The sequence below is a fragment of the Anomalospiza imberbis genome, chromosome 13 (genome assembly GCF_031753505.1).
Source record: "Anomalospiza imberbis isolate Cuckoo-Finch-1a 21T00152 chromosome 13, ASM3175350v1, whole genome shotgun sequence".
Taxonomy (NCBI): domain Eukaryota; kingdom Metazoa; phylum Chordata; class Aves; order Passeriformes; family Viduidae; genus Anomalospiza; species Anomalospiza imberbis.
This window is the reverse complement of record NC_089693.1, coordinates 12,044,209-12,056,984: the sequence shown is the minus strand read 5'-3', so window position 1 is coordinate 12,056,984 and position 12,776 is coordinate 12,044,209. Positions and strand designations below refer to the sequence as shown.

At 37.6% G+C, this 12,776-nt stretch overlaps 1 protein-coding gene across 4 annotated transcripts in view; it reads right to left on the bottom strand.

Moving 5' to 3' along the window:
* Positions 1 to 269: 269 nt before the first annotated feature.
* Positions 270 to 12,776, bottom strand: part of MAPK6 (mitogen-activated protein kinase 6) — a 28,158-nt gene continuing 15,651 nt past the window's right edge. For all 4 annotated transcript variants that reach the window (XM_068203974.1, XM_068203976.1, XM_068203973.1 and 1 more), the window contains exons 2-6: positions 8,025 to 9,233; positions 7,256 to 7,400; positions 4,073 to 4,237; positions 3,238 to 3,439; positions 270 to 2,644 (exon numbers count right to left, since the gene is read on the bottom strand). In XM_068203974.1, coding sequence (XP_068060075.1) covers positions 1,546 to 2,644; positions 3,238 to 3,439; positions 4,073 to 4,237; positions 7,256 to 7,400; positions 8,025 to 8,579 — 2,166 coding nt within the window. In that variant the 5' untranslated portion in view covers positions 8,580 to 9,233 and the 3' untranslated portion in view covers positions 270 to 1,545. The remainder of the gene's footprint in view (positions 2,645 to 3,237; positions 3,440 to 4,072; positions 4,238 to 7,255; positions 7,401 to 8,024; positions 9,234 to 12,776) is intronic.

Here is a 12,776-nt window from a genome sequence, read left to right as displayed (position 1 = left end):
AGGCTCACCTTCACTCCAGGCTGCCAGCAAGGTGAAGGGGCTCGCACACACACCACAGCTTTTCCTGTAACACTCACCTGGCTAAAACTTTGATAAAACAGTAACTTGGGTCACTTATACTCCCAGAAGAAATTCAGCACATCCAGGGAGAGTTTCTCATGCTTCCACGAGCAGTCTGTGTTAGGCAGTGACCCTCACAACTGCCCCAGCTGCAGCACAGCAGCTGCTCTTCATCTGGCAGCGCGTGTACAAAGCATCACAAACAGCCATTTTTGCTGGCCATGTTTTTATTTGTTTTTAGTTTTAAACAGGGGAGCCAATGATACATCCAGTATTTCAAAAAATCAGAAGGTAAAACAAATTTTTAAAAGACTGAGATGCTACATGCTATATTTAACCTAATTTTATTCATGCTTGCTTTTGAGGGGGGCTGGGAGTGGGACAGGAATCATTCAGTAAAAACATACAGTAAAAACAAAATGTCTCACCATATAGAACTTTAACCTACAGTAATGTTGTACCTTAATTATTTCCATGCACACAACTAACATTACAAAATTTTTAAAAAAATGAACACAATTAAGACTTCTAGGAGCATTTGATAATAAAGCAATTCCTAATTTCTTTTGTAGAGATCAAGCACCTCCAATTACAAATTCCTATACACAGTGAGTGCTTTACTTGAAATGAAAACTAAAAAATAAAAATAAAAATGTATTGGATAGCCTCAGAATAAGCCGATGTTAATATATATCCAGCTATGTAGGCAATAAAACCATAGTGCTAAACAAAAACTTTTATCTGAGAAGTAACTCAAAAATTGACTTTCTATAATTACAGAAATATACTTATTTGCTAAAATAAATAAAAGTGCTGCATATTAACACTTCACTATAAAGAATGCATACCAGAACATTTATAAATATTGAATGATTTTCAATAGGAATAGCTACTACAATAATGCTGGCTAAATAGAAGTGCATAATGAGAAGCACTATGGGTGGTTAATGTTTTGCCACATACTGCTGTTACCTTGAGGTAGATAACACATGCGTACCAAATTCTGCATTCATTTCAGTTGCTGCTGGTATCATGTGTCTAAGAAATGTGTAGAGTATGAAAAACTCTATAATACGCATGAATGAAAAAAATGTTTCGGGAAAAATAGATATTCTCATGCAATTATGTACAGTCTCACTGTGTAAGTTTCAAGGCAAGGTTCTTTTTCTGCAAAACATGGACACTGTTTTACTGAGAGAATGGGTTTTTTTTTACTTGGTTTAGTGCATTTTTTTGTTATCTCCTGCATTTTGCATTATTTTGCTCTATTCTTTAATTTTGTGTGCAAACGACATGCCAGTTTAAAAACAAAACTAACTCATGTATAGAAAGTAATTCTGGATTGTAAAAACAATGGTAAACAGAAAACTAATGAAATCCATACCAAAATTACACCATCTGATTCAAGTAAAAAAATTACTTACACTAGTAATAAAAAAAGACAAACACATCTCATGAATATAAAAGAAATGTCTGCTGAGTGTTTTAGTTTAGATGTTTCAGAATGCTGCTGTAGGTTTTGTGGGGAATCTGGGGAGATGATTTCATAGCAGAAGGCGTTAGTGTGGCCTGGATGGACTTGAGAGGCGAGCCAACAGGGCTGTGAAACTGAGGAATACCTATAGCCTCAAGCTGCTTGTTGAAGAGGAGTTCCCCACTGTTACTGAGAAAGCTCTCTTCTCTTTCCTTCTCCCCAAGCTTCCCCTCTTCTACTGGCTCAGGTTCTAGCATTTCAGCATCTTCTTTCTTACTAAAAAATTTGTCCAAATAACTGGTGTAAGTATTTTCTTTTTCAACTTGTTCATCTTTCCTTACTTCGCAACAGAACTGGTCTATGAGGAAGCACCCCTCCCCACCACTGACAAACTGACTGTCCCAAGAAGTTTGGTACAGAGCTTCTAACTGTGCCAAATTGGCCATTCCTTTCTCCTGCTTCTCTCTGCTTACCGACTTCGATATTATTCCTTTCAACTCTATCTGAGACACTGAACTATTCAAGTCATTTAATTTATCAACATCAGTAGACTCATGTTGTAAACTAAGCTGGATGGTTTCTGCTATAAAAGAATCAAAGTCAAACCCCTGATTCTTCTCCCTTTCTTTTTCAACAAGTTGTTGTGATGCTTCCTCAAGTGCTATCTGAGCTTTCACCAACCCATTCTTTTCACATTTAGACTTGCCTTTCTTGTCAGACTTTTCTTTGCTTTGTTCCTTCCAGTTTGAAAGATCTATAATAAGCTTGGGCTCATAGTAATGGTTAACTTCACTGTCTCGCCAAACTAAATTATCTAGGTATGAAGAGGATCTCATTTTGTAATTACAAGTGTGACTACATTCCAGATCACAGTACTTGTTTTCGTGGTGATCTGAATACTGCCAGCAAGGCTCAGTAGAGAAGTGGGTGTCAAAGGCAGGATCCTCCAGGTACTTTTCACGATCTCCATCCAAATATTTGCGAGGATCTACCTGCACTTCTTCTTCATCAGTAACGTCAGAAAGAGCCCTTGGATCACGCTGAACTTCATCAGCTTCATAGTTATTATGAATAGGCCAGTCATGGTCTGAAAACTGACTTTCATGGTATCTGTAAAACAATTTCATAAGTGTTAGCAGCTAAAAACAGTCTTCTGGCTCCCAAAACAGAGACAGTCAAGTTTAGAAATTCCCTCACAAAATAATGACAATTCAACACAAAGTTCTTCCTTAATCCAACTGGGTACCTCTTCCAGGTTTTTAATTTAATCTAGCATAAAGAAACATAATTATGTACAACAGCTCACTCCATTTACAGAACTTTTCCTAAAGTGTGTTTAATTGACTGAAGATGACTACTGTGAAATCTCTTTACTACAATGTGCATTAAGCATTAGACAAGACAATCATAATTAAAACTCTCCTTAAACAAAGTTTATTTTTAGAGAAGTATTTTGGGGAAGAAAAAAATAATAGAAATATTAACTTTAGATTCTAGAGTCCTGAGTGCAACTCAGGAATCCATCAGCACATCCAAGTCGCATCTAACAGATTATAAATCCAATGATACTCTATAAAGGAAAATTTTATTCTCAGCTCAACTCAAGAGGAAGAAACACAGAAAAGGAAATAATGCCCATGAAGCAATGTCACTTCAAGCACAAAACCATCCAATTATGTTACCACAGTAAGTGATAAATTTACCTTTCCCAATTATAAATATGGCTGTGACTTTCATCCATTAGCAGAATATCATCAACCTCATCTTCAATGTGAAAAGGATGACTTGAAATAGGCTCATCCGTTGGAAAGGAATAAATGCTCATATAAGGATGGGACAAAGCTTCTTCTGCTGTCAATCGATCCATGGGACTAAATGTCAGAATTTGCTCCAGAAAGTCCAGTGCTGTAGAATATAAGCTACCATTAAATGGGAAATTTCTGAATTTAGAACTTAACATTAAGGTGCAGTGCTTTGCTCTAGAGCCCTCTAGTTGTTTCAAAGTAGCTGCCTGTGAAGTATCAGCTACTGACAGTGCACTGCCAAATATGCATCCTGCAGCCATCAGAAAGAGAGAGAAGTCAAATCTACGATCAACCATAATTTAACTTAAAGCATAAAAAACAGCAAGAAACAGAAAGCTTTAAGCTGAATCAGTATCCATCAATGGCCACCAGGAAACACTGCTGTTACTTTGGCTGAGGGACTCTCTTCTAAAAATATTTGAAAGACAGTCCTCCTATACTGACTCCATTCCAATGCTCTCTTGTATTCAAAAGGCCAGTGTCTCAAAACAGAGCAATTGCAGTGCAAATAGGTCCAGCAGAGATTCACAATTCTACTCTAAAGATAACCAAGCAGCCATCATAAAAATAAACTTCTTTTATTAGGGCAGAAGAAAATCCTTCTTCAGAGAACACAGATTCTTCTAACTGAAACTTGCTTTTAACAGTCACACACCTGCACCTCAAAGCTGCACGCTATTTGATGATTTTGAAACATCAAAACATTGAATCAAGGATTTTTTTCACTACTTACCTTCAGGACTGATGCCTGGAAGCAACTGAGTTAAAGGTTTGTGTGGCTCAGTCATATCGTTTCTAATGTAAACTGGAATTACATTGAGAAGCTCCTGACGGTCCTCCTCATGTACGACAGGAATTGATTCTAGAATCAACTGCATCTGTTCAAGTTCATGTGCACCTGAGCACCAAAAGAAAAGACAAGCTGCAATTTTCAACTTTAAACATTTCTGATCCCTGTATATGAAAGGCATGTCAAAATCTTGTGCTCTGAGCAGCTATTTCCAGTAAAAGATTATAATCTCCTGCCAACAGAGGAAAGGCTGAAGTTCTGAATTTAAATGATAATAAACCTGAAGAGCTCTCGAGAAATGCGGTGGCATATGAAGAATTACAGAGCTGCTACTCACAGATAAAGAGACCTAACCTTAAGCTTTTGTAAGGGTGTTTTCACCATGGATGAGGTACTCTACAGTAATACCATTTTTATCATACACTATATACTGCCATCCTCCCCTTCCAACTGACCCACCTAATTAATACAGTATTTGTCCTCACTTTTTATTAGTAAGGGACATACAATTTAAACAGTAGTAGTTTAGCTCAGAAAGACACTTTGCAGGCTACAGCCATTTGTATTAATATTTACTCCAAAATCCTCCATTAACTGTTAAGTGCAAGACAAAAATCACCTGTCAGTTACACAGAGTGATGCTCTTTTTGAAAAAAGTACTCTATTATGATTGAAATTACAGTACTCTTTCAGCTCTACCTGAAGTTTCCCTGGGTAAGAACAATAAGGGCCCATACAGCAGGTCAATTTTGCATAATGAACAGCATCTATATTCAGTACTGGAGCACCCAGAAATATAACTTGCCAACTTCAGCTTGTTGCTCAGCTCCAAGGAGGATGTAGGATCCTAGAGATTCAACTAGCAAATGAAAGTATATAGGATTATTTGCATGCCAGTGTTTCCTTCCTTCACCAAGCAGCTCTGGGCAATCACAAGACTGATGTTATGTGACAATAAATATAAAAATAAATGGGGCCAGTAAGAGACTCTACCATCTCCAAACTTCCACACTCTCAGTTCACTTCAGTGCCTGCACAGCACAGCAGTCTGCACTGGACATCCTATCACACACCTTGCCAGGTGACTTGAAAAGCTGAGACAAAGTCACTGCAGAAAATCTGACAGAGTTCCTCAAATGAATCAGTACTGCTTTGTGTTAACATCTTCACTGGACTGAAAGAGCTGTTTTGTTCTGCTTCAGACTACAACAAATTACTTAATACGATCTATCAGATGTTATACTGCTTGTAATTTGTTGGAAAACAGATTCTACTGTGTAATTAGTACCATCCTAAAAATTAATTAGCTTTCTGTCCACTATCAGCAAAATAACCATTGCAAAATAGTAATTTAGAACAAATAAGCAGAGAAGTTGCTTGGAAAAGCTACTGAATTCCTCTGCCTCAACTTCCTTTCCCTCACTTGTTCCAGGTATTCTGCAATATTAATCTGTGTTCTTCCTTCCCATTCTCATCAGCTTTCTGAACAGCAGGATTCCTAAGGGATGGTTCAGAAGCAGACAGGAAGTTGCAATTAACAAAATCAATCCCTCCAAACAACTCTGCAGAAGAGCTTTCTTTATTCAGAGACTCAGGGCAGAATAATTATATCTCCAACTCTCTTCCCTTTCCAAATGCATGACGTCAAGAAATCCATTTTTCTTTAGATAAGAAAACCGCAGCAGTGCTAAATTTTCAGAAGAGCACATCTATATCTACAATATTTTTCTAAGTATCTACTTAATGCAATTAAGGCATATAAACAAGCCTACAAATTAAGGATTTTGGTGACTAAGAAAGTTTTTAAACAGAATTCTAACCCTGCACAGCAATTGGGCCAATAAAAAATTGTGACAAATACCAACGATACTCAAAGGAAAAAAAACAAAAATGCTGGCAGTTGTGATCAATCTATGCTGAATGATGAAATCTGCAGACTTTCTCCCACTGGGAACCTAATAAATCTTTTATCAGCAAAGCATTTAATACTCTGGGGACATTACTCCAGTAGTCAGTAACTCAAAAAAGAGTGAAAAACTCACTGCATGTTAAGAGAAGCCTCTGCATGTATTAATCACTGATTTATACCAAATAATGCTTTCAATTGACAGTTCTCTATTAACTACTTAGTGGGAAGAAACTCTCAATTCCATTGCCTTTTCATGCAAAGCTAAGAATGACTGCAGAGGTGTGCTTTCAGTCCACAGTCCTTGTGTCTAAAGGAATGTGAATTGTGAAGTGCAAGCTTAGCTCTCAGAGGTTTTATCTGTATTACTCCTATAATTCAGGCCAACAGGAGGAAATCCAAGAGTGAGCCTGGACGAGACAGCTGCTGCTGAGGCCCCAGGGTGCACAAAAACAAGCATTTCAGAGGTGTTTCAGCAGTTTGCTCATCTGCTCCCATGGACTGAGTGCTTGTCAGCAGGTGGTGATCTCCTATAGTGCAAATAACAGTTTCACTTTACCTAAAATGCTCTAGAGTTTGTGCTCTGAGCTAGGTCAGCAACATGGTACAGGATGGGCATCAAGAGATAGGCTCCAAAAATTTGCTCCTGATCCTAACCAAAGCTCTAATATCAATGCACCCAATGAGACCAGAGCATTGCTTCCTATCTTACCTGAAACAGTTGAAAGTTGCACATTTCCTTGCTGTATTGCACTAAATTTTACACCTTTAAATCTATGCCCCTGGGGCTTTTTAATTTAAAATATAGAGAAGCAAGAAGTGATTAGTTTGACTACATTAAAAAAATAAACTTTATGCATATGATGCTCAGGATATTCATAATCTTCAAATACTCCTGGATGCACTAATTCACACATGTATAAGAACACTTCTTAAGTAACCAATAAATTTAGCTTAACACAATTACAGATATATTTACCATGTATGACTTCTACAATAAATTATGTTATTTAGCTAAATACACACCAATACAAGTAACAAAACTGAAATATGCCCTGCTTTACAGATACATCAATTTATTATATAAGTGCACAAAAATATAGCATATCCTGACAGTCAGTGATTACTGATGTTATCCACAAGAACCAATCTTTCCTGAGGAAGATAATTAAGCAGTACCACTCCTTTTATGAATATACCACTGATTTTATTCTACCCACCTGCAAAGAGGGTTTTCCCAGTCAGCATTTCAGCAAAGATGCAACCTGCAGCCCACATGTCAATGGCTTTAGTGTAGTTGTTAGGAGAAAGCAAAAGCCGGGGCGATCTGTACCATTTAGTAACCAATCCTTCAGAAAGATGGCCCTAATGAAATTAATTTAAAAACTTTATTAGATTTTTAAGACTTATGTTTTTAAATTTATTTTTAATGCACTACTAACAAGATTTTTTTAGTCTCAAAGTCCCAGGGATTATACCGTGTGCATTCTACTAAACCTTCTTTCTACCTTTACAAGTATCTTTGTGAGTGAACAGCAACCATACACAAATGTGACACTATTTATTAGTGAAACAAGGCACTGCAGCAAAACTTTCTCATTCCCAGATGCCAAAAACTGCAAAGATTATACTAAATTCTCTTGTGAAACATCTAGACCAGGAGGACAGTATCTCTAAACCAATACCCAAAGTAGCCACACTTGCACTATGAATGCACTACTTATAATTTTATCTAAGGCTTCTATAATTAAATATAACTAAATGTTACTCTTAATCCCAGGTTCTGTCTTCACTGTTAAAACCTTTTCTTTTCTGAAACCATTTAGTAAAAAAAAACATATTTTATGCTTGCACTAGTCCTATCTGAGACAAATCATGCTAAGGAGGCCTTCCACAGCATATCTACCTGTGCAAAAAGGGGAAAGATGCTATTTTAAGAAGGCACAGTTGTCAATGCACCACTTAGATATAGTCCCACTCTCTGCATACCTTATGGGAATAATGAGGATCCATGATTCGTGCAAGACCAAAGTCACCAATCTTCAGCACCAAGTCTTCAGTATTAATGAAAAGATTAGCTGGTTTGAGATCTCTATGCAGAACATTTGCAGAGTGAATATACTTGAGCCCACGTAGCAGCTGGTACATGAAAAGTCTGGCATGATCTTCCAGTAAAGGGCCTTGCTCTAGCAAATTAGCCAGATCTGTCTCCATGTATTCCTGGACAATGTAAACACAGTTCAATTCTGTCAGGGAGCCCACATCATCTGTTAACCGGCTTCCACTGGGACCAAGAATTTCAAATACTTTGACAATGTTATCGTGGTCAAGTCTTCTAATAATTTTGATCTCACGTAGAGCATGTTTGACACTCTGGGGATCTGTAAGGACAATTTTCTTGACAGCTACTCTTTTGTCACAGTCATTATCGACAGCAGAAAAAACTAAGCCGTTTCCACCACAGCCCAGTGGTTTTAAGTCCATATACCGAGAGCCCAGATCAAAACCATGAATGTTCATGAGACTTTCAAATTTTTCTGCCATTTTAAAATTCTTTACGTTTTTTCCTCAAACTACTAAGCTTCTGTAAACACACGGAGACACTTCCACTGGTATCTGAAGGAAAGGTCTTAGAGAAAGGGAGAAGAAACACTTGGCTTTGACTGCAAGATGGTTTCTTGACACTCTCATTTCATTATGAGCCAGCCAGGCCTGTTGTGTCCCCTTGAATTTAGAGCCTGTAAGCTCTAGAACTCAAACTGAGCATAAGATAGAAAGATTGCAGCATTCATAGTTCAAGAAAGGTGCAGCATTTCTGCAGACATTAAAGAAAATACTCACAAGAAACTCAAACGGAATGAAATGACATACTATGCACTCAGCTCTACTGTGCTAATCTGGTTAACATTTAACAAAAATGTGAATAAATATGCACATAATAGGCTTCTATTAACATCCTCCTCCTCACAGTGCAGATACATTCAGTGTTGGACTGGTCCTGAGCAGCGTCATTCTATGGTGCTGGTAAGCACTATTTTTTTTTCCTTCTTCCTCCTTCTTCTCTTCTTTGTTTACAGTCTAGTTAAATGGGAAACTGGCAGCTCTTGATTTACAAAAGATGCCTTCTGTTAATGATCAGGTGGCTCTAGCTCACCACAATCACAATCAAAGCTACCATCCATTTTACTCCGTGGCAACCTGAAAAGCAGAGAAAAATACATCAGTACCCCAGCACATACAAAAGTCCTCCTCCTCCATCTCATTGAGTTATCCTAAATATAGAACTTATTTACTGTCCAGTTACAAAAAGAATAAATCATCAAAAAACCTAAACTAATTAGAAATTATATGTACCTTTCACACTTCTGGAGGAAAGCAATAATGACCAACCACCATTTCTAAAACATATATTGTGAGCATTTTTTATGTTATCTATTTAATTCATGGTACACATCAAGGAATCCTCCTGAGTCTTAATACAGAGACTAACAAAGCAAACTTGCTTCGTTAAGAGACAAGCCAGAAGCAACAGTATCCATAGGATCTGTCAGCAAATTTTGAAATAATTATTTTCACTAAACTTTTATTTGAACACAAAATCAGGTTTAACTATTTCACCATAATAAGAGGTAACTAGGTACTGGTCACGTGAAAAGGGTGACTTGTACACTCCCAGTATTTACTGAATATACAGCACACATCCAATGTCATTTATAAAGCTTTAGTCCTTGGGATCTTAGATAAAGTTTACCAACATCTCATATAATAACTTTGCCTCTATAGACTCATTGTTACAGGAATCATAGGGGTAATTCCTACATATCAGACAAATATTATGGCTTTATCAATTATTTCTATACTTATCCAACCTAGATTACAAAGAAACACTAGCAGCAAGTACATTTTACTTTTACTATTAGTAACTGATATGTTCTACAGCCATTTCCCTTAACACATGGGCTCTTTCAGACACCATTTATTTTTTTAATAGTGTAATGAGTTCACCTACTATTATAAAAAACCAAACTGGCCAATTTTCTCAGTAAGTTCCCATCAGCACCAGCAGAATGCAGTCAAAAAGACCACATGGTGCATTTTTGTACAACATCCTCACTTCTTTTAAAAACTCAAAAATGCCACAAAGGGAAGAGTCAGAGGTGTATGCTACACAGTGTGGTAAGCTTTGGGCAATTCCACTACAAGTCACTTGAATGTTCTTCCCCAACATGTATAGGTCACATCAAACCACCAAGGGCCTCCTGTTCAATCTCAGATGAACACATTTCAGCTCTTCCATAAATGTAAAGGTCGCCACACTATCCCAACACTTCAGAATTAATTATATGAATGTTTTCCTTTAAAACAGTGCTAGCCTTTCAGTGGGACAACTGGGAGCAAGCAAAACAAGACTCCTCACTCCTAACAGAGCAGCAAGAGCAGCTGACAAGTTATTAACATATTTTAAATAATAGCCTCAATTCACTAAAGTAATCAGAATTGTAGAGAGAAAAAGAAAAAAAAAAAGAAAGAAAGGCACACTGGCAATGAGAAACAAGACTGTTTCAACACATTTAAATATTACCCTTCCTTTGGGTCGAGCCTGACTGTCATCAAGACACAGCCCCAATGCCTGGCCTCGCTCCCTCCTGCCACACACCACCTGCCCCCAGGGATGTGGACTAACACAGGAAAGAAGGAAACACATGCTATCCTCTGCTCAGTTTTTCTTTTTAAATAAAGATCGCCAAATGTAGTATTTCTGAACTGAAAAGCACTGAGCTGCCCTCTACTGATGTGGTATACCCTGCCACAAGGGTGATCTTCAGAGCTTTCTCTACCTAGAACATGGAACTTAAGATTGCATTAAGATTCCTTTCTTTGTGCATTGGCAACAGTCCTAATTTTAAACAGTATTTTACAAGAGTTATTATAGTCTCAGTACAAACACAATGAGGTAACACTACTACTTTTCCCCAAACTATCTTGAATTTTTAGCAATATTAAGACATTAGAGTGACGACCCCTTTTAAAACACCTATGAATTTATTTAAAGAACAAAAGTAAAATTTATCCTAAAGAGGACAGCATCAGTGACTATCCAAGACTGTTCTTTTTGCCAGATGTCTAGCCTCTTGATTTTTATTATTTTTAAACTGGAAAGTATTTTCTCACTCACATGCACTACTTTCAAGTTCACTCATTCTGAGCTGCTGCCTGTACAACAGTTCACATCACCCCATTCACCTTTCATTCCAACAGCCCCCCAGCTGTTACCGAAATTAAGATTTGTACCAATACTTCAAATTTCACATTAACTTGAGGTCCAAGGCCTCTGTTCAATTACCCTGCATTAAGCTGTATTTTACATCCTTGGGACCATCTACAACCAGTTGTATTCTGCCTCATAATTACGCTTATTGTTTTACACTGCTGATGTCTTCAACATGCAGCAATACCGAAACTGTTTGCACCAGCTGCGTGACACATCTGGAAACTCTCTTTTAACTAGTCCCATTAAACAGCCCAGGAACAGATTCAAAACGATGCCCATCAGCAGCAAAGATTAAGATCTTTGCCATAACTCAGATCTTACCCCCTACTGCCATGAGTGAATGCACCAATGAACGGTCTGCTTCAGGGAGAAAGGGAACTATGGCCCACTCCTGAAGTAGGAGCCCTAAAATTTTCATTCTGTATCTCTGAAATGATGCATTTTTAATCATCAGTTTACACTTATCCTTCCACCAGGTGTCCACTAATTATAATGTTTTCAGAGAACATGCAATGATCTCCACAACCAGACTGATTTAGCTAAGAAAACAAACGCTGGCAACATAAGCAACCAACCTGGTGCAGCCTTCATTTGACCTGATCATGCTCCAAGCTTCCTATCTGTGAATAAATTACTTAATCCCATGTTCTAGCCACTTGAAATGTATAATGGACTACTGTATAAAAAAGGGAGATTTATAATCCAAATTTGTGCTGAACAGGCTACTGACGGAGGCACTGACATTTTCATCTAGGCTGTCACCTTGCCACAACATCCAGGTTTTTTATAATGGTACTGTTACTCCTTCCTCAAAGTTTAAAGAGTGAACCACAAAGATACGAGTTCCTTAAGTGGTTTATAACTATGGTTTTAAAATGGGTCAGTTCTTGGGAAAGGTTAACAGAAGTGACCCACAGAAGGCTTTGAAATCATCTCTAGCGATGATCATCACACTTGACTGGATTCAGGCATTGCGCAAGAAGCTCCTTCAAATCATGCTCAACTCCTGCACGTGGATTTATCACAGTTTTCAGGAAACAGGATGTACACCAAAATAGTCAGGTATGAGGTGTTTACTTTGTCAGAAATACAAATAAGACTAAAAGATACCAGTTAATTTGATTATGCTGACCGTATAATGATCAAATTATTACTCACAGGAGAAAGACCAAGAATGACTAATGACATATTATACAATCTGCTAAGTACTATCTCTTTGACTAAAAAATACGGGGCACAGAAGAACTTTTTTTTAGATCAGCCACGTTGCAGTCAGTAGGCAGAGTGAGTCATCGTCCAACTCACGAAACTGCTGCTTTCTAAAGCCTCCTACTTGCTCCCCACACTGTTTAGGGAACTCGGTGCTGGCAGTAAGCAAATGTTACTATTAGTTTATAAATCTTCTGAAGGATCTGTAAAAACACACAAGAACCCAATGTACTTTTTTGTATTGTGTTTAAAAATGGTTT